Genomic DNA, 18,157 nt, shown 5'->3' on the forward strand with positions numbered 1-18,157 from the left:
GGTTATGCAATTATTCGATTATTTTCTGCACTCGATGCAGCAGTAAGTACTTCTCGCAGCAGGTCCGTCTACGTGGAACTGACTTTCATGGAGACATATTCTAATCATATTCAGGTTTAGGATTTTATTGATTATATGTGTTAGTATTAAGAACAAACATTGCTTTCCTCAAACTGTCCATTGCTGCAGCTCCTCTTTTCACCCTCTGTCTGAAACACTTGGTTTTAGCTCCAGTCTCTTTTTCCAGTCTTTCACTGGAAGAGGAAAAACTGGTTTGTAAGATCAGCTAACTGTTATCTCCGTTATTTCCCATGTTATTTATTGAACGTTTGGCTTCTCCTCTCTCCCCCTCTCGCCTTTATCTCCACAGCACACAGCAGCAGGAAACGAGGGCGGAGGTCAGTCCCTGTCCTCGCCCGGCTCCTGCCTGGAGGACTTCCGCACGACACCGTTCATCGAGTGTAACGGAGCCAAGGGGACGTGCCACTACTTCGCAAACAAGCAGAGCTTCTGGCTGACCTCCATCGATCAGTCGTTCCACGCTAACCCAGCCTCAGAGACTCTGAAAGCAGGCCAGCTCCTGTCGCGCATCAGCCGCTGCCAGGTCTGCATGAAGAACTTGTGAGAGACTCAGCAGAAACGAAAAGAAATTGATCCGTCGACGGTGGTCTTGTGTTATCTCTCTATCCACGATATACAAAATCTAAAGTGAGGGATCTGAAATACCGAATTGAGATCAATGCAAACGGAGCAAAACTCTCTCCCACAGAGCTCCGATATACAATGACTGTGTGATTCCTTGAGCTTTGAGTGAAACGTCCCACTGTAGATAAATCAGAAGCCACATTACGAAGCCAACAACATTACGAGAAAAGTATTTTATATTAAATGTGTATTGGTGCTTACTGTTTTAACTTATTACCTCAGCTACTATGACACAGGTCAGACACCGTACAGCTGAACCAAAGAGGCTTGTGTGTATGCACTGCTTCAGTTTATCTAGATTTTTTTTATCGTTTATAGGGTATACGGCCCACCATAAAACCACTGACCCCGCTTCTCAGCCATATGATGAGTGTCATCTGAGGTCTCACTAAACTGCCTTTATTCCAATGCTCTTACAAAACCTATTTTTATAATACGGCACTTGTTTTATGCATTTACTTTATCCGACTACTGCGAAAGTAGCCCGCAGCTCTTTTATTTTTCTTGCACCGAATGTTCATACAACGCACTGATTCTCTTTGTATTTAAACCAGCTGAACCAACTTGACCCAGGTCCCTAAGAGATTTAAATGTATGCCTTATCTAACATGACTCATGCCACACTCCCTTTTCCTTTACAAACCTACTAATTATTTAACCGCTGCCAACAGAACGCAAACAGCCTCGATCAAAGGTCTGACTGCAGCAAATCCTCGGTCTTGTCACTGATCCGCGGTTGTTAGTATTTCACCCAATTTAGAAAAGTAGGTAAATTGTTCCACTTCATCTACATTCACTCGGAAATAAACAGTTTGATGTCAATGGAAAATACTGACATTTGCTTTAACTGCAATGTAATTATGTTCATTTCATTTCATTTGACTGTAAAAAATAAATATTGTTTGTTATATTTCTGGTGTCACTTAACTCACGGAAGCTTCTGTTCAGTCCACATAACTTCCAGAAATTTTCCGGGGGGAGATGTAAGTGAGAGCGCAAATGTCCGAGTCAGTTGCTCCACACATTTTTGCCGACAATGTTTGCTCAAAAAAAGAGATGACGCAAACAGAGAATTAGAAAAATGGGATTTGAGAGCCTTTGGCGATAAGGATTAGGGCCGATGCTGGTATTTGTATTAACACGTAGTTCCAGCAGCGGATTTTATATATTTTACAGAGTTTGTGTCTGAATACTGAATTCCAAATTGGACAGACCAGGCAACCTGCAAAATAAAACATTTTATTACGACAGCATAGGTAAAAATTCAACAGGGATTTTTTACTATTTACACTCATTGAAAAAGTTCCAAAAGTGGCTATAAAATTTAAAGATCTGTAAATAAAAGACTTTGTGATTTATCAAAAACCCAAACAGCTCAACTTCAACAAACCCAGTGAAATGTGCCACCAAACTAACAATTAGTGCTGTTAAATTTCTCTTTTAATTAAAAATAGCAGTGATTGACTCATGTGCATTATTTGCCCACAGGCACATTTTTGGGATACAAGTGCAGTTTCAGTCGTTAGTGTGGAAGGTTTCAAAAAGCACAGAGTGATGAGGAAACGCTTTAATTTCCAATATTTACAAAGGAAATGTCTCAGGACACTGAACTTCTCTGACCGTCTTCATAGCACCAAAGTGTTTGTGTGTGTAAGTGTAAGTGGGAGGTGATTCATGATTTTGGGTCTTAATCAAGGCAAATCATTGGTACCATCACAGTAAGTATTTGGTGCTTTGACCAACGTGTTGATTGTCATTTGGTAAAAACAAGTCTCTGCTTGTGGCAGCCTCTCCATCTCTTCCAGGCAGATTCTAGCAGCAGGTCGATCTGGCCCGCCTGCCGCCTGCCCCCCTGCACACCTCCAGGTCGACTGTGGGAGACTCCTGGTTCTCGTTTCTCTTCCTCAGGATGGAGGGCAGCACCAGATCGAACAGTGTCTCGAACAATGCGTCCACATTGTAGCCTGTCTTGGCACTCGTCTCAAAGCACATCTTCTCTGGAGGCAGGCTGCTCTTGTCCTCCAGGCCCTTGTAGCGCAGTATTCTCCCATAGAAAGCCACCGCGTCCTCGTGGGCGACCTGTTTGTGTGGGATCAGCCCGGAGAGGGATTCAGGAGAGGCCGGGGGTGTCGGGCACGAGGACAGAATCTGTGGTTCTGTCCTTTCCTCCTCGCACTGGGTTTGATCCTCCGACACTCCGATTGAGTCGTGGGACAACTGGGCTTTAGGGTCTGTGAGGTCAGCCTTGTTGCCCACTATGGCGTAAATGCAGTCCTGGTTAGCGGTGTCGGTCAGGGACAGGAAGCGCTCCTCCAGCTCAGCCAAGCTTTGCCAGTTGGTGACATCGTAAGTGAGGATGACAGCCGACGCACCTCTGCAGTACATGGAGCCCAACCCGTGGAACTGTTCACGACCTGCGGAGGGAAAGTCCCATAGACAAATAGTTATTACGGCAAGAACTGCAAGAGGAGCAGTGGAGAAAAGACACAGAGAGAGATTGTGCAACCAGTCAGCAGTTTGAGCACAGAAACAACCTCTGTTGTTGAAATATTTAGGATCCCTGAAAGGCCACATTGTGTGAAAAGTTTTTCCACTGGGGGCATCTGTTGGTTACTGGTTTATTAGGCACGCTGAACTAAATCAGCCTTTCTCACAGAAGATACGTCAACATGTCACAGCAGGAAAAGCACAGGTGTAAATACAGTGGCAAAGCGGCTGATTTCCATTTAGCTGCTTCTCTGATAAGACATCTTAAAATGTCATCTGAGGTATAGGCCAACACAACATTCCTGCATTAAATCTGATTGTTTCAGTCCCCTAAATATCCCAGGTTTAATATTCTACTTTTCATCAAGATTCGTGCATTATTTCCAGGGAAAGCTGTGATATGCTTAAAAAAAGCAACAACAAAAAAACACTATATGTCACAATGTTAAAGAAAAGAAAATACAAAATCCTGTATCTGCCGACTGGTCCGGACCTGCTCACAAAATGTAATGACTTATTTCTTGGCCCATGTCCCGTCTTTGCAGCAAGTTTCCTTGAAATCTATTCAGTAGTTTTTAAGTAATCTAGCTGGCAAACAAACACACCAACGGACAGGGGCAAAAACATAACCTTCATGGAGACAGGATATATTGCAGGTCTGCTGTATTTGTCTATTTTAGTTCAAGCTGAAGATAAACTGGCAGCTCAGATTAAACAGTATCCAAGGCTGCAACCACTAAATCATATATTTTCATCTGCAGATAGTTTGTTAAACTATTCTATTCATCATTTTGAGTTGTAAAGAATTGTAAATGATGCCTGAGGTTATATTTTTTTTAATCCTTGATAAAAGAACAAAGATAGTGAGTTTTCTATAATATATGATGGACAGGAATACCATCCAATGTAGATATTTGAGAAAATTTTGTTCTGGAATTTTTATTCAAATATGAATATGAATATTGTGTTTTAATTCATGCTGGTTCCAATGAGTAAAAGAACTCCTGGGATGCATCAGAGTAAAAATAGTTAGTGGAAAGATACTCGGTTTTGCATATTTGTATAACCCTAACTTCGTCATTCTCTTGCCTCTGGGAAAGTAGTATTGCACATAAATTTGGAAAGGGCAGTTTAGAGCATGGGGGAGTCAAAGTTTCCTGTCATCACCCGGTCATGTGACTATTAAGAGGAACAGGGTAGTCAGTTTTTACGTCGGTGAACCTTCTTAATGTGTGTGAACTGTGCCCCATATGACCAGGTTTCAACATGACAGGCCAAACATCTGACTGATTCTAATACGACCCTGTGTCACAGCTTCGTTTTTGTTGAAGTTAGGGAACAGAGACAGGAAGTGGTTCACTGGTGGCAAGGGCGGCGTTTCCCTTATCTCTATGGCTCACCATCCGTTTCAGTGAACTGTGTATTTTCCTAAGAAGAGTAACAGTAATTTATCGTTACACAATACTGGAATGTAGAGCGGTTAGAAGTTTAATTCGTCAGCGGTAATCAACAGTTATTCCAGCTACAGCTGACAGAAACACCAAAAATTGGTTTACTTGAGTTGCGAAACTTGAAACATCGGCGCTCTCGTGATCCTCTGGGTTGTTCGTAGGACAGAAGTTCAGGAGAAGCACAAGTTCAAGTGCGTGTGACAAAACTTTGGCCAAGAGCTGGCATGTTTAAAAAGTAAAATTCTCAGATAATTGAAAAGAAAATTAAAAATTGTCAATTTAAATGTGACGTGAAACTAAATATATCATCGAATTGACTTGATGAGTGTGTTGGATCAACTGACAAACAGGTCTTTGTTTTTAAGAAAATGCTTCAATCTTTTGTTGTGTGTTACACAATGTATTGTTCTGCAGCTGCTCTAGCAGAATAAAGTATATTTGATTTGATTTATAAACATATATTGATTTCATTTTAGACTTAGCTTGACATGAAGCCAGAAGTGCCCCATGTCTCAGTAACATTTGCCCCATTATTAATTCTACCCAAATAATCTGGGTGGCTATAATAAATATGAAACAGTCAAACCTAATGCGGACTATGCTGAGCATCTTATTAACAGTTAAATATTACTTTACGCTGGAAAAGCCTGAATTTCAGAGAGTTATTAACTTGAATCTGTTCCCAAATAAACAAATCAATCAGTTAACGTGACCTGGTGTTGCTGTAACAGTTGTGTGGCTGTGCACAGATTGAGAGATTAGATCTTAAGTTGTTTTTAAAGGTTGTTTCAAGTCAGTGAGCTGGATCCATGTGTTGTTTTTGTGATGTTTTAACCTGAACAGTTGTCATCCAGCAGGACTTTATGTTGTTGTCACTAAAAGTAAATAACAGCAGCAGAGCCACAGGTTCTCATGACGCAGCCCGAGCAGCGGTCACATGCCTGTGATTGCCTCAAGTGGATGGATCACGCGTTTTCAGGTGAGGAGGACGAGATAAGAGTTGAAAAACAGAATGTGGGAGAGAAAAGACGAAGAGGGGAGGTCATTACCGGCGGTGTCCCATATCGAGATGTTGTAGGGCCCCCACTGCTTGAGGAAGAACGCCCCTCCGACGGTGCTCACGGTGTCTTTAAACTTCCTCTCCGTGTACCTGTGGAGCAGCGAGGTCTTCCCCACGTTCATGTCCCCCAGGAGGACCACCTTCACGTCGGGCTTCTTCATCTTCGACCCCTCGGGCATGGTGCGGGTGATGATGCGGTGGACCGGGCGCAGGGGGCCGGGTACAGAGCTCCTGCTTTCCTGTGACTCGTCGGGAAATAAGTCCGGATCTAGTTCGTAAACCGTATTCCTCGTTTCGCACAAGTTCCGCTGACTGACGCCATTTCCAGGAGCGACGGCTCAGTGTTGACTCCTCAGATCCGCTGCCTCAAAGTCTGGACTTCAAAAGTTACTGAGGTGAAACAGGAAGTAGGTGAACAGGCGAGGAGGAGAGGGACGAGATTTCCCCCAAGTGTTGTCTGGTAGGCGGAAGTAAAGGAGTTTCTACGTGTTCTCTGGTAGGCAGGGTCCTCACCAATGTTTCACACATATTTTATTTATAACAATGTGTTATTCAAATTTGTATAACATTTCTCTCTTTGCCCTAACTTTCATTTGTTTTTATTACGCAGCACCTCATGAAAATCGCCCTCAATGTAGTCTTGCAGGCAGGTTCATTTGTGACCGGTTCAACATTTGTATCGTTATCAATATGTTATTAAAATGTTCATACTACTGGGGGAGTTTAGATGAGATGAATGGTTTCACAGAGGGACATAAGTTGAATTAGTAGGTTGATATCTCTATTTGCTTTATATTTCTTTTGTTTGGATTCTAAATTATTTTGTGACATCTGATCAAACTGTGATTTTTTTTAACTACAAGCCAAAGGAGAGGTCCACCTGCATAGTGTGAAGATTATATTTATCCAGAGATATTATCAAGTTCATAATCAGAAAATGATTTGTATTCTTATAAATACTGTGTCCAAAAGGGAAGGACAATACTACTTTGGAGATACGAAATCGAATAGAATCTTCTTGTCCTTGCCACACTTCAGATGGTTATATTTATGCTTTTATTGGTCTCCCAAGTTCCTTAAAGGAGGAAAGATTTGTCCCCAGCCAAGTTTCAGAGTCATGTTGTTCATGTATTACTTTATTTGCACCTGCAAGGCAAAACTGAGGGCAAAATCTGATTAACAAGTGTGCCTGATTCGTCACATCAGGCTTGTGTTGTTTTTATACACGAGCTTTACCGTTAGTGATGACAGAGCCTGAATCTCTTGAACAAAGTTCATGTGACTTTGGAAATCCACAGGACAGGAAATTAAATAAGTCAAACTAGCTTTTCTATTTGAGACTGTGGTCAATATAGGACAACACTTTTTTTGTTATTATTATTATTATTATTATTGTGGGGCGTTATATTTTATATTCTGCCTTTTCTATGCAGCTTTTTTCGATTTTAGATCCAAGCTTTTAAACCTGTTCCGGCTCCATTAACTCATGTGTTGCGTTCATGTCTTGTGGTAAAACTAGAAAACATTTATGATAAATATCTTATTTCCACTAGTTAATTATCTTGTAAGCACAAGATAGAACAATTGAAAGATCTGTTGGGTCTTCTGGGGAGTGTTTTTTAAAATGACTGCACAGAACGGAGTGTTTATTACTTGTATGAGTGCATTCAGCCGCATGTTAGTCGTATAAATGGGTTAAAAAACGAAGATTGTTGCATTGTGTTGCAGTCAGCGCACATGGAGGCCAGTAGAGGAACTGCAGCTTTAAGCGACTTCCGTTTGGCTTCTCGTCTGTTGACAGATCTCAACACTGTGGGATCGTGGAGTGTCCGAGGAGGCTGTAAAGGCACCATAAGTTTCCAACTGTACCGGCGTGGAGCCTCATGATCAGAGCCGTGTGTCTGCATCTGTCAGCGGGGAGGCTCAGATCCAGGTTAGGTAAGAGGAGGAAGAGGAGGAAGAGGAGCTAGAGATGACAACATGCCACAACACATCCAGATGTTCACCTTTACCCTCCTCACACTCACACTGTCCATTATCGCCACATACGTCTGTTTGAACAGGAGAGGTAAACACAGGGGGGGGGGGGGGCGAGACGACATGTTATGCCATAGCTAGTTAGCTTAGCGTCTGTTAGCTACATGTTGGTGGAGTCGGTGCGGGGTCTCTAGGACCCCGCAGACACCGGGTATGGGCGGGGGGGAGAAAGGTGAAGTGCCCCCTCTCAGGACTGATCAGAGGTCAGTTTCTAAACCAACCCAGCCGAGGTGAAGGCAGCGATCAGCGCTCAGGAAGCCGATCCCCGGTCAGTTTATCTCCCAAATACCGTGCGACATATTTAGCTAACGTCGTAATAGGACACAGAGGAATAGGTGTTAGCTAGTGTACAAAGAGTTGACGTGTGCAGGTTAATGTGATGCTTTACAAGTTGTTAGCTGTATCTAGTCTATGGGAGAAGACTAGCGGGCCGGTGGGTCGGTGTTGACGGGGCTCGGGACGGAAGCGCCCCGCGGCTTTGATGCGGCGCAGCGCCAGCATCCAGACGTCCGTCATAATCCGCAGTGTCAACACCTCCGTCCGGGCTGTGATAACTCGCGGGCTCCGCCATGCAAGCGAACACGACGCGGGGCTTCTTGTGGTCGGACGTGGAGACGAGGACCCTGCTCAACATCTGGGGGGAGCAGGACATCCAGGCGGCGCTGGACGGAAACTTCCGAAACAGCTTCGTGTACCGCGACGTCTCCCGGCGGCTCGGGGCGATGGGGTTCGAGAGGACGCCGGAGCAATGCCGGGTGCGCATCAAGAGCCTCAAGAGGCAGTACCTGCTGGCGAAGGAGGGCAATCTGCGCAACAACGGGCAGTATCACAAGATCTGCAAGTTCTACGACGCCATGGACGGCATCCTGAGCAACCGGCCCGCTCTTGACCCCCGGGAGTTCATGGACGGCGGGATGGGAGGAGAGGAGGCCGTGGATGGCCTGGAGGAGGATGGAGAGGATGGCCAGGATGTTTACTCCGAGTGCACAGGGGAGTGTCCTTACCCTGCGCAGGCTGAAGTGAAGCTGGAATACCCAACTATTCCCATCCCGATTCCAGTTAAAGTGACAGTGGGAAATAACAGTAAGTGATCCCTCCTTCTACTTCTCTGTTACATGGGTGCAGACAGTAGGTTTTTAATCATTTAAACCCCGACGTTCTGATGCATCACATAATCCCCATCCCTCTCTCCACTTAAGGCACCTCAGTGAGACCCCACAACACGGCCCAGTCGACTACTAACGTGCCGCCCAGAGCACCCAAGAGGCAGAGGAAGAGGCGTGCAAACTTCCCCATGGAGAAACTGATGGAGCAGTTCCTGGAGCAGAGCGCCCAGGCCGAGGACAACTTCTACCGCATGGAGGAGCAGCGGTTGCAGGCAGAGGACCGCCGCAGAGAGGCCGAGCACGCCAGGGAGCTGCACATGCTACAGATGCTTGGCCAGATGTTCTCCAGCATCTCCTCCTCGTCTTCCTCCTCCTCCTCCTCCTCATCCTCCGCCAGGCCGGGCTCTGCGAGCACTCCCTCCAAGAAGGCTTCCGTCCCTGCCCGCGCGCCTGTGTTCTCCAGTGCCTCCCCGTCGTGTGCACATGGCCCGTCGGTTCATCTCAGACGTCCTTTACCCCAGACAGACTGTTACAGCCAACAGAGTCAACTGTTGGAACCAGATCCCCAGGCATTAGGTATTGGTTTTGGTGTCATGTGTGCAGCGGGGAGATGGAATGTGTGAAGAGGAAATTGAAATTGCGGGCGTGTCAGCTGTCGTGTGAGCGCTACGTGATGGAAAAGTCACGCCACATGTAAATTTATTGTTTATTGTGCTATCGGTTTTTTTTTTATTGTGTTTCATGTCTTTGCTGCCAAACTTTTGTCATCACATGTCCATGGAATGTAAAGACATCGCTTATCTGCTGACTCTTAATCGCTTTATGTCCTCAGTGTTTGAACGCTACTACGGCTTGGGGTCTACCTCACACAGCGGCATGGACGATGAACTCCTTGCCCTAGTAAAGAGTATAGTCCCTCCACTGACGTCCAAAAAGCACAAGGGACAAGCCGGACGAATCGGGATCATTGGAGGATGCCAAGAGTATGTGACACAAAGACCAAATCCTCCTCAATAGAAACATCCCTTGTTTGTTATAGAACATTTGTCCCAACACTGTTTCTCTTCACCCCCTGAAGCTATACCGGAGCCCCATACTTTGCAGCCATCTCTGCATTGAAAGTGGTAAATACTCCTAAATACAGATTTGACACAAATATTTCACAGAGTGTAAAGTTATTGTGTGGTTCTGATGCTGTGACGGCATTTTCTTTTCTCGTCTCCAGGGGGCCGACTTGTCTCATGTGTTCTGCACCAAAGATGCTGCGACTGTTATCAAGTCATACAGCCCTGAGCTCATAGTTCATCCTGTTCTGTGAGTACAGGATCACTTCTGACAACAATGTGATCATTAGTAAAAGGAATAGTGTGTTAGGAAATTAAAAATTTGGTTAAAAATAAAAGTGTGGTAACTATTTCTATGATGCCTATATTCATCATGAAGTATAGATACCCTTAAGTTGCTTTTGGAAATACATTATCAGAGTTGTTGTAAACCGTCATTATAAATTATTTGTCATAACAACAGTTATAAGGAATTAGTAGGATTATTACACTGTAAAGGGTCGGCTTTTGCTGATCACAATGGTGTTTTCTCACCATAAGTTTATAATAAGTGGCTGATATGGTTATCACTTGTCTATATGCCTACTGTATAAACTGTGTTTGCATTTCTGTCACACACACTCAATATGAGTTCTATTGTCAAGTGACTCAACACCTTGTAGGGAAAATCAATATGACTGTTGAGTCTTCAGTTGGTGCAGTTTACATGCATTGTCATCACAAAGTGACAGGAGTTGCTTTATTCCTCATGACTGTTGTTAAGTCTGCGAAATGTATTATGTAAAATTGTTGTCATTGTAACGTTGATCCATCAGTGTTTGTTTTTACCAAAGTAGGTTATTTATACACAAAGGAAAGATGGAAAGTGAATAACTTTTGGGAATAAGAACTTAACCAGATTAATACACAATAATGTCTTCTTTCAACCACATCTAATATTTGTGTGTATGTGTCTATCAAGGGACAGTCCTAATGCAGTGGAGGAGATTGAAAAATGGCTCCCGAGACTGCATGGCCTTGTGGTGGGACCAGGTCTAGGGAGAGAAGACTTCTTACTGAAAACAGTTAAGGCACGTGGGAAATATTCACGCTTTCTTTTTCACTCAAAACAGCCTCTTATCTACTTTTCCATGTAACATGACATATCTTCAACTTGAATGGCACTCAGTAGAGCACATACCTCCACCAAGCAGCCTTACATGTAATTAACCCTCAGAGCTATGCCAACAAAACAATGCAGATCACGAAATCATTATCTTAGCCGATGATGAAACCAAATTTGCTAAATCTGGATTTTTATGGATCCTCGCCAAATTGCACACACTCATAGATAACAGTCCCCAAAACATTCCTGAAGTTCATCAAAAAGTATGTATTATTCATTAAGTAAAAATGTTTAAAAAAAAACTATTTAAAAGATATGAAAGGAAGCATTTGAAAAATTCCTGCATCCTCCCCTTTTGTGGGAGACACGCCAAAATGCAATAGATTCTTACTTGGCTCCAGTCCAGTCCGGGAATCAGCTTTCATGAATTTCAGCTCAGTTATTTTTGCATAATCCTACTGACAAATTCACAATTGAACTGGGGTGACAACTCAACTCCTTAAGAATTGTAATATAAATCAGTGATTACTTTAACCTGCACACAAACACAAACTCTGCTGCTGACATTTTTAGCTTTGACCCATCAGTCTGGTATATCTGTACATAAATATTTTGTTAAGCTTAAGGAAAAAAGTTTGTGGGCTTGATATAACTTTTATAATATAATTTTTTCTCACACTTTAGGAGGTGATAGAGAAGTCTAAAGCGAGAGATATTCCTATAGTCATCGATGCGGTAAGTTGATCAAATCAAGTTTGAGCTGTTGAGCAGATGGGATTTACTGGATTCGTGGGATGCAGTCACTGACTGTGTGTGTGTGCGTCTTGTGTTTGTTTTTTTACCAGGATGGATTATGGCTTGTTACACAGCAACCATCTGTTATTCAAGGGTACACCAAGGGTATCCTCACACCCAACTTCATGGAGTTCACCCGACTATATGAGGCCCTGGTAGGTCTGTCAGCAGTATATGGTCGGTCACTAGCAGACAATCAACACAGGATTCTGTATGTTGATGTGTGTGTGTGTGTGTGGCTTTCTGTCTGTCGCTGTCTCAGCACCATGAACCCGTGGACAGTAGTGACCATCAACGCAGCGCCTTGCAGCTCAGTGTAGCCATGGGCAACCTCACTCTGGTGCTAAAAGGAGAACAGGATCTCATCACAGATGGCAGTAAAGGTTAGCATCAAGCACATCAGACAAGCTTTTTACTGTTCAAGCAGCTTTTAACTGTTCTTTAGATTTTCCATCACTACTTAGACGTGTGTTGAGACACTTGTTTTTGTCATCTCACGTTGACACTTGTTGTTTTCAGTGATCTGGTGCAGTGCTGAGGGCAGTGGGAGAAGATGTGGCGGACAGGGCGACCTCCTGTCTGGATCTATGGGAGTGCTGGCACACTGGGCTCATGCTGCCGCTGCAACTGGAGGGGTCAAAAGGTGCACACCTGTTTGGGCGTGTGTGCTCTGTGTTTTAAAGGTTCAGTGTGTAGAATCTAGTGAAATCTAGTGATGAAGTTGCATGTTGCGGCTGAATACCCCTCATCTCGCCCTCTCCTTCCAATGACGACAGAGAACCTGTGGCAGCCTTCAGTTGTCATAAAAACTCTAAAGGTTTTGCGTTGGTCCAGTTGGGACGAACTGTAAAAAACATGGCAGTCTCCGTAGAGAGGACCCACTCCTGATGTTAATAAAAAAATATATATATATAAAAGGCTCGCTCTGCACTAAAGAAAACACCCATTTGTACAATTCAGATGAAACTCACTAGTGAAAACATAAATGGGATTATTTCAAATTCAATTTCTGCTAATAGATCCCTCTCACCTGAATCTTATAAACTGGACCTTTTAATGGTAGAATATAACACATTTAAAGACCCATACCAGTGCCTGTACATGTTTCAGCACATGACCTTGTATCTGAACAAACTAAAATCTTATTGTAACTACTTCAAAATGGTTTGTCTACTACATACCTTCACAGCATCCATTCGTTTCCACTCAACTCGCTATCTTAAGAAGCTCAGATTGTTACATCTTTAAACTTAACTGATCATCCTATATCATATTTTGTGTATTTGGCAACTGCAAATAAATTATTTATTTGTTGATCCACAAAGAGTTTATCTTCAACTGTTTTGATAAAGGACATTTTTCAAGCCCAAACAATTAGGATGATGCTTGTCCTTATTTATTCTTTTTTTCTTAAAGAAATACAAAACATTTGAAGAAGTCCCCGTCGGAAACTCTTTCACAATTTTCTGACATTTTATCAGAAATCTCCAGTTTCAGTTCACACACATTGCTATTGTCACGTAGGAATCTTGTTGAGTTCTAAATCAAGAGTTGGCGGCCGAAACATGCAAGTTTGCATTCTTTCATATTCTAGGATTAAATACATTTTCCATATTTGTGTTGTTTTATGTTAAGTTAAACCATAATTTTTGTCTTCTTGCAGTATGAATCCTTCAGTGGTTGCAGCATTCGGAGCCTGTTCACTCACCAGGCAATGCAACAGTCAAGCATTCAAGCGACACGGCAGATCCACCACCACCTCGGACATGATCCCGGAGATTGGCCCGGCTTTTAAAAAGTTATTTGAAAGCTGAAAACAATCAATGTCAATGTTTATTCTATAGAACTTGTTAAAACGCTGAAGATCCATACACAGTTTTTTTTTTTGGTATTAGAAACTGATAGTAGAACTTGTGGGTGGACTTGATGTTCTCATCTAATGGAATGAGAATCACAGAGGCGTGGACAGTCTCCTTTAAAAGACAGCGCTGGAACTACAACACACACTCACTTGTTGAAAGAGGTTCATTAATTACAGGAAACAAACAAACCAACAATGTCTCTCCCATCCGTCATGTAGAATTATTAATGCATTCACCAAACATGCCCATCAAAGATACAGAGAACCTAGAAACCTGTTTGAACTTTGAAATAAATAATAAATTATGTTGTGTGTTTTGTGTGGCTTTTTTGGAACAAATGTTTTCAACACGTTCTTCACCATAACAGTTCGTTGTTGTTGCCTCATGGTGGCGATGTTGACTTGAGGAAACATTTGTCACTATGAAACCAGAGGGAAGTCTCGTTAGGGGTAAAGCGGAGATAATTCTGTAACAACGATGATCCTATAAACAGCAGTTTGTAATTCACTATCAGAGATCCGGAGCAGCATTTGTTATTTCATGAATTCATTCAGCCTTGATCTATTGTAGCCGTCTACATTGGCAGTGATGGATATTTGTTCAGGCACTTCAGCCAGCAGCTAACATTAGCCACTGTGGGGCTAGCATCACACACACACACACACACACACACACGAGCTAGCGCTAGCAACAGCAACGAGAGGAGCATCACGCAGTGTTCGGGGATCACGTCAGCGGCGGAGAAGCTGCAGGAAAAAACACTTAAAGACAAACCGGTGAGTTCTTACGTGAGTTTTGTTTTTTCACCAACTACACGAGTGTGGCGTGTTTTAGTGTTTGTTTTTGTTGCTTTTGATAGAGTGGTGGGTTTTTATACGTCAACGGCTAGCCTACGCTAATTTGGCTAGCAGTCACTTTGTAGTAAACAAGGTAGAGATACGAGTCTAAAAGCTCATTACAGTATTTAAAATGAATCACGCTCGCATGTGTGTGTGTGTGTGTAACACTAGCGACTGGATTTAAGTTGTGTGTGGTTGTTTACGTTGTGTGTGAACGAAGCTCCTGGGGCATCGTTTTAAATGCGAGTGTTCGTAAATCTTTGTCAAATCTGTGTGTTGCTTGTGTGAACTCGTCGCTAACGTTGTCCGCCAAAACCACAACCGGGTTCAAATAGTAAATCAAGGTTTAAATCTCAAACTCGCACAGAGGAGAAAGTTGGCTGGCGTTTACGTGACGTTAGCGTAAACTCTACGGGCTGCGTTAGCCGCAGTTAGCATCCGTAATCATGAGTAATGGAGCTCCCCGCTGCTACAGTCTCTCACTGATGGGAACGTGAAGCTGAGCACTGGGGCTGTGTGGGTGATTCTACACGTTAGCATGTCGGGTTGCGATTCATCCGCATCCGCGTTAACGCCACAGCGAACCGGGAAATGTGGCTAGCTAACTGTGCAGCTAGTAGCCTCGCTGCCTTCTCCGAGCTCATTCATCACTTGCTGTTTATTTAAATTCTGCTCGAACTAGCTTTGCACTCTGTTTTATCGGTAGATTATTATTACCATTACATGCACAGGATGGCTGACTGCAGAACACTTGCTCTCTCAGACCTTCACATTTTCACCACACACCGTTTGTTCTAGACTGATCTCAGATAACTGCAAAACCATCTTTGAGAGTCCTGTCAAAAACATGAGATGCACCGCAGTGTTACTTACATTATATCTTATGTATTACCTACCTTCTATTTTATATTCATCCACTTAGTTTTATTTTATAATTTATATTTAATTGCACATTTGATTACTTTCGTTCATTCATTTATTTTATTCAGCTTGTATGGTTTTCTTTCTAAATATTGTTGAGCCTGGTTAGAGGGAGCCTGTGCCTCTGCCAGCAGCTGCTGTATGTAAACATGACAAATGAAGTCTTGAAGACATCTGATAAGTTAAGTTGAAGTTGCAAAGAAAATATACATTTGTGAAAAAGCTTGCAGAGTGACTTTACGTCGACAGCACACATTTTAACAACCATTTCTGTTTTATTAACAGGCGCATGTGTCTGTGAGTCCTGGGGATTCACAATGTTGAACCCGACCAATGGTGACCCGGGCCACGTTGTTGTGAATTATGTTGAGGAGTATCTGGACCTGGTGGAATCGCTTCCCTTTGACCTGCAGCGGAGTGTGTCGCTCATGAAGGAGATCGATGCCAGGTATCAAGGTAAAGAAGTCACACAGTGGATCACAGTACACCAAGTACTAAATATTATACTGTAACATAGCAAAAGCCTCAAACATGGATGTTTAAGGAAGTCACTCATTATCTACTCACCAGTATGCAGCTGGAGGGGCTGGGCCAGGGTTTGAGTCTACAAAACACTTTTGGAGTTTCAGGGGTAAACAGTGTTGCAGCCAAATCTAATACGTAGAAAACCCCCACATAAAATGCCTCCATACTCCTCCGGTGGTGTCATCCTAGTGTCTGTAAGCCCTGACATTCAAATTCCACTCGAAACAAAGTCATTTACACCATGTAAATCAGCTTAGTGGTGAGTACATTTTTATTTTTGGGTGAACTATCCCTTTAACTGGGTACTTATCTTGCTGCAGATTTCAAAGAATCCCACAGTAGCTTAGAGAATGTTTGTGAGGGTTCAACATATAATATAATGCAATGGGATCTGCTCCCTGTGAAGATGTGCATCACAATTTTACATGAATTGTTTATACATGCTCAACAACTGCTCTCGGCACTACAATGCAACTTAGCACGTGCTTACCATACCGACATTAATAATATATCGAAAGCAGTATTTGCATCAAGTAGTATTTGCTGCAGCGCTGTGGTATCAGACGGTATCAAAGCACCTTCAGTCATCACAATAGGTAATGAGCAAATTAATCCATTATGGCAAGGAATAGGACACAGGGCCATATTCGTGTTTTTACCTTTTATGCTAATGCTTAAACTCAAGTATTCCTTCTCCCACATCTTTCCTGGCAGATGTTCTGAAGGAGCTCGACGATGCTTACGAACGGTATCGCAGGGAATCCGACTCAGTTCAGAGGCGCAAGCTTCAGTTATCGATTCAGAGGGCACTGATCCGGAGTCAAGAGCTCGGAGATGAAAAGATCCAGATTGCTGGTCAGATGGTGAGTAAGCAACAGCTTCTTCTACAGCAGAGACATTTTTTGTTTTTATTTGAATAGTGTTGTGTTTTGTATTTTTCCCATTTGGATTTCACTTAAAATCATTATTAGGGAATAGTGAACACCGAATCCACAGTCCGATACACACTAAAAACTCATCAGAAATAAAATTCCGTATTTAACCTCCTCCTCTGTGAAGTTGAAATGAGATTTTTCTATAATGTGTTAAATGCTTACAATTAATATCTACATTTTTCACTTGCTTCATTTTATCTCCCAAAGAAGTGGTTAAGGTATTATCCTCAAACTGGGTTTGACCAACTATAAACCTTCTTCCAATTTACATTTATAGGCATTAAGCTATGTTGTGTAAAATCAAAAGACAGACATTCACAGTAAACCCTAACCTTGCTTTGTTTCAGGTGGAGTTGGTTGAGAACCGAACACGACAGATCGACTGGCACTCTGAGCTTCTCGTCTCCTCTCAAGAAGTCCCCGAGAGCCACGTTCCCACAGCAACAGTCATGACAACCACGGCAGCAGCCATGACGCCCACTTCATCAGCCGCCATCACGCCAGGCAAACCCGGCCACCTCGACAAGAAGCGCGAGGAAGTGACACCGAGCTCTGGTAGTGCGGACAAATCTGGAGGGAAGCGCTCGAGGCGCCAGAAAAATGGAGAAACTCGCGAAAGCTACGGGGTTGTGGATCACCCTGAAGAGGCGGGAGCGGGGGCGTCTCGGGAAAAACGCGCCAAAACATCGTCCAAGAAGAAGAAACGGTCAAAAGGAAAGTCTGAGAGAGAAGTGTCGCCTCCAGACCTGCCCATTGATCCAGATGAGCCGACCTACTGCCTGTGTGAGCAGGTGTCCTACGGCGAAATGATTGGTTGTGACAACGACGAATGTCCCATTGAGTGGTTTCACTTCTCCTGCGTCGGGCTCCATCATAAGCCCAAGGGAAAGTGGTACTGCCCTAAGTGTAGAGGTGAGAATGAGAAGACCATGGACAAGGCCTTAGAACGGGCCAAAAAGGAGAGGGCATACAACAGGTAGCTCCTTCTGCCCGACCCTACGAACACTGCTGCGTTGAATTTTATTTGATGTCTCGTCTTGGTTTCCATTTACTGTTAACACTGTTTGAACATTGACGAGAGGGGTCTTGTACATAGTTATTTTTGTAGCTGCTGCATAGCTGAGAAACATGATTGCTCTCTAAATTCTGTAAAGAATTGCCACAGTACAGTACAACTGCATGTTTGTAACCAACCCCTTGTTTTCACTTACCCCACTCCATTATATATACTCAACAAATAAAAGACTTCAAAACATATAAGTATG

General features: G+C 43.2%; 4 protein-coding genes across 11 annotated transcripts in view; 3 read left to right on the top strand and 1 right to left on the bottom strand.

Annotated features, from left to right (window-relative positions):
- col4a2 (collagen, type IV, alpha 2) overlaps nt 1–1,615 on the top strand; it is a 53,170-nt gene extending 51,555 nt beyond the window's left edge. For both annotated transcript variants that reach the window (XM_062402664.1, XM_062402665.1), the window contains one exon: nt 371–1,615. In XM_062402664.1, the coding sequence (XP_062258648.1) occupies nt 371–625 (255 nt within the window). In that variant the 3' untranslated portion in view covers nt 626–1,615. The remainder of the gene's footprint in view (nt 1–370) is intronic.
- Nucleotides 1,616–1,928: 313 nt separating this feature from the next.
- Nucleotides 1,929–6,076, bottom strand: rab20 (RAB20, member RAS oncogene family). Its single transcript, XM_062402675.1, has 2 exons — nt 5,693–6,076; nt 1,929–3,119 (listed from the first exon to the last, which is right to left on the bottom strand). The coding sequence occupies exons 1-2, from the start codon at nt 5,880–5,882 to the stop codon at nt 2,518–2,520; spliced, it is 792 nt and encodes a 263-aa protein (XP_062258659.1). The 5' UTR covers nt 5,883–6,076; the 3' UTR covers nt 1,929–2,517.
- Nucleotides 6,077–6,081: 5 nt separating this feature from the next.
- Nucleotides 6,082–13,978, top strand: naxd (NAD(P)HX dehydratase). Of its 7 annotated transcripts, none has more exons than XM_062402670.1 (11): nt 6,082–6,199; nt 7,505–7,641; nt 9,679–9,829; nt 9,925–9,970; nt 10,072–10,160; nt 10,872–10,980; nt 11,700–11,750; nt 11,861–11,965; nt 12,073–12,193; nt 12,330–12,453; nt 13,474–13,978. In XM_062402670.1, exons 2-11 carry the CDS (start codon nt 7,587–7,589, stop codon nt 13,622–13,624), a joined length of 1,002 nt encoding a protein of 333 aa, XP_062258654.1. In that variant the 5' UTR covers nt 6,082–6,199; nt 7,505–7,586; the 3' UTR covers nt 13,625–13,978. The 7 variants fall into 7 exon arrangements, with proteins under 7 accessions (XP_062258654.1, XP_062258655.1, XP_062258656.1 ...); XM_062402668.1 differs by lacking the exons at nt 6,082–6,199; nt 7,505–7,641 and adding exons at nt 8,015–8,823; nt 8,940–9,422; XM_062402671.1 differs by lacking the exon at nt 6,082–6,199 and having other exon boundaries at nt 7,458–7,641.
- Nucleotides 13,979–14,326: 348 nt separating this feature from the next.
- ing1 (inhibitor of growth family, member 1) lies at nt 14,327–18,152 on the top strand. The gene is made up of 4 exons (XM_062402576.1): nt 14,327–14,448; nt 15,718–15,888; nt 16,672–16,820; nt 17,240–18,152. The coding sequence occupies exons 2-4, from the start codon at nt 15,750–15,752 to the stop codon at nt 17,870–17,872; spliced, it is 921 nt and encodes a 306-aa protein (XP_062258560.1). The 5' UTR covers nt 14,327–14,448; nt 15,718–15,749; the 3' UTR covers nt 17,873–18,152.
- The last annotated feature ends 5 nt before the right edge of the window (nt 18,153–18,157 follow it).

The sequence above is a fragment of the Platichthys flesus genome, chromosome 13 (genome assembly GCF_949316205.1).
Source record: "Platichthys flesus chromosome 13, fPlaFle2.1, whole genome shotgun sequence".
NCBI classification, from domain to species: Eukaryota; Metazoa; Chordata; class Actinopteri; order Pleuronectiformes; family Pleuronectidae; genus Platichthys; species Platichthys flesus.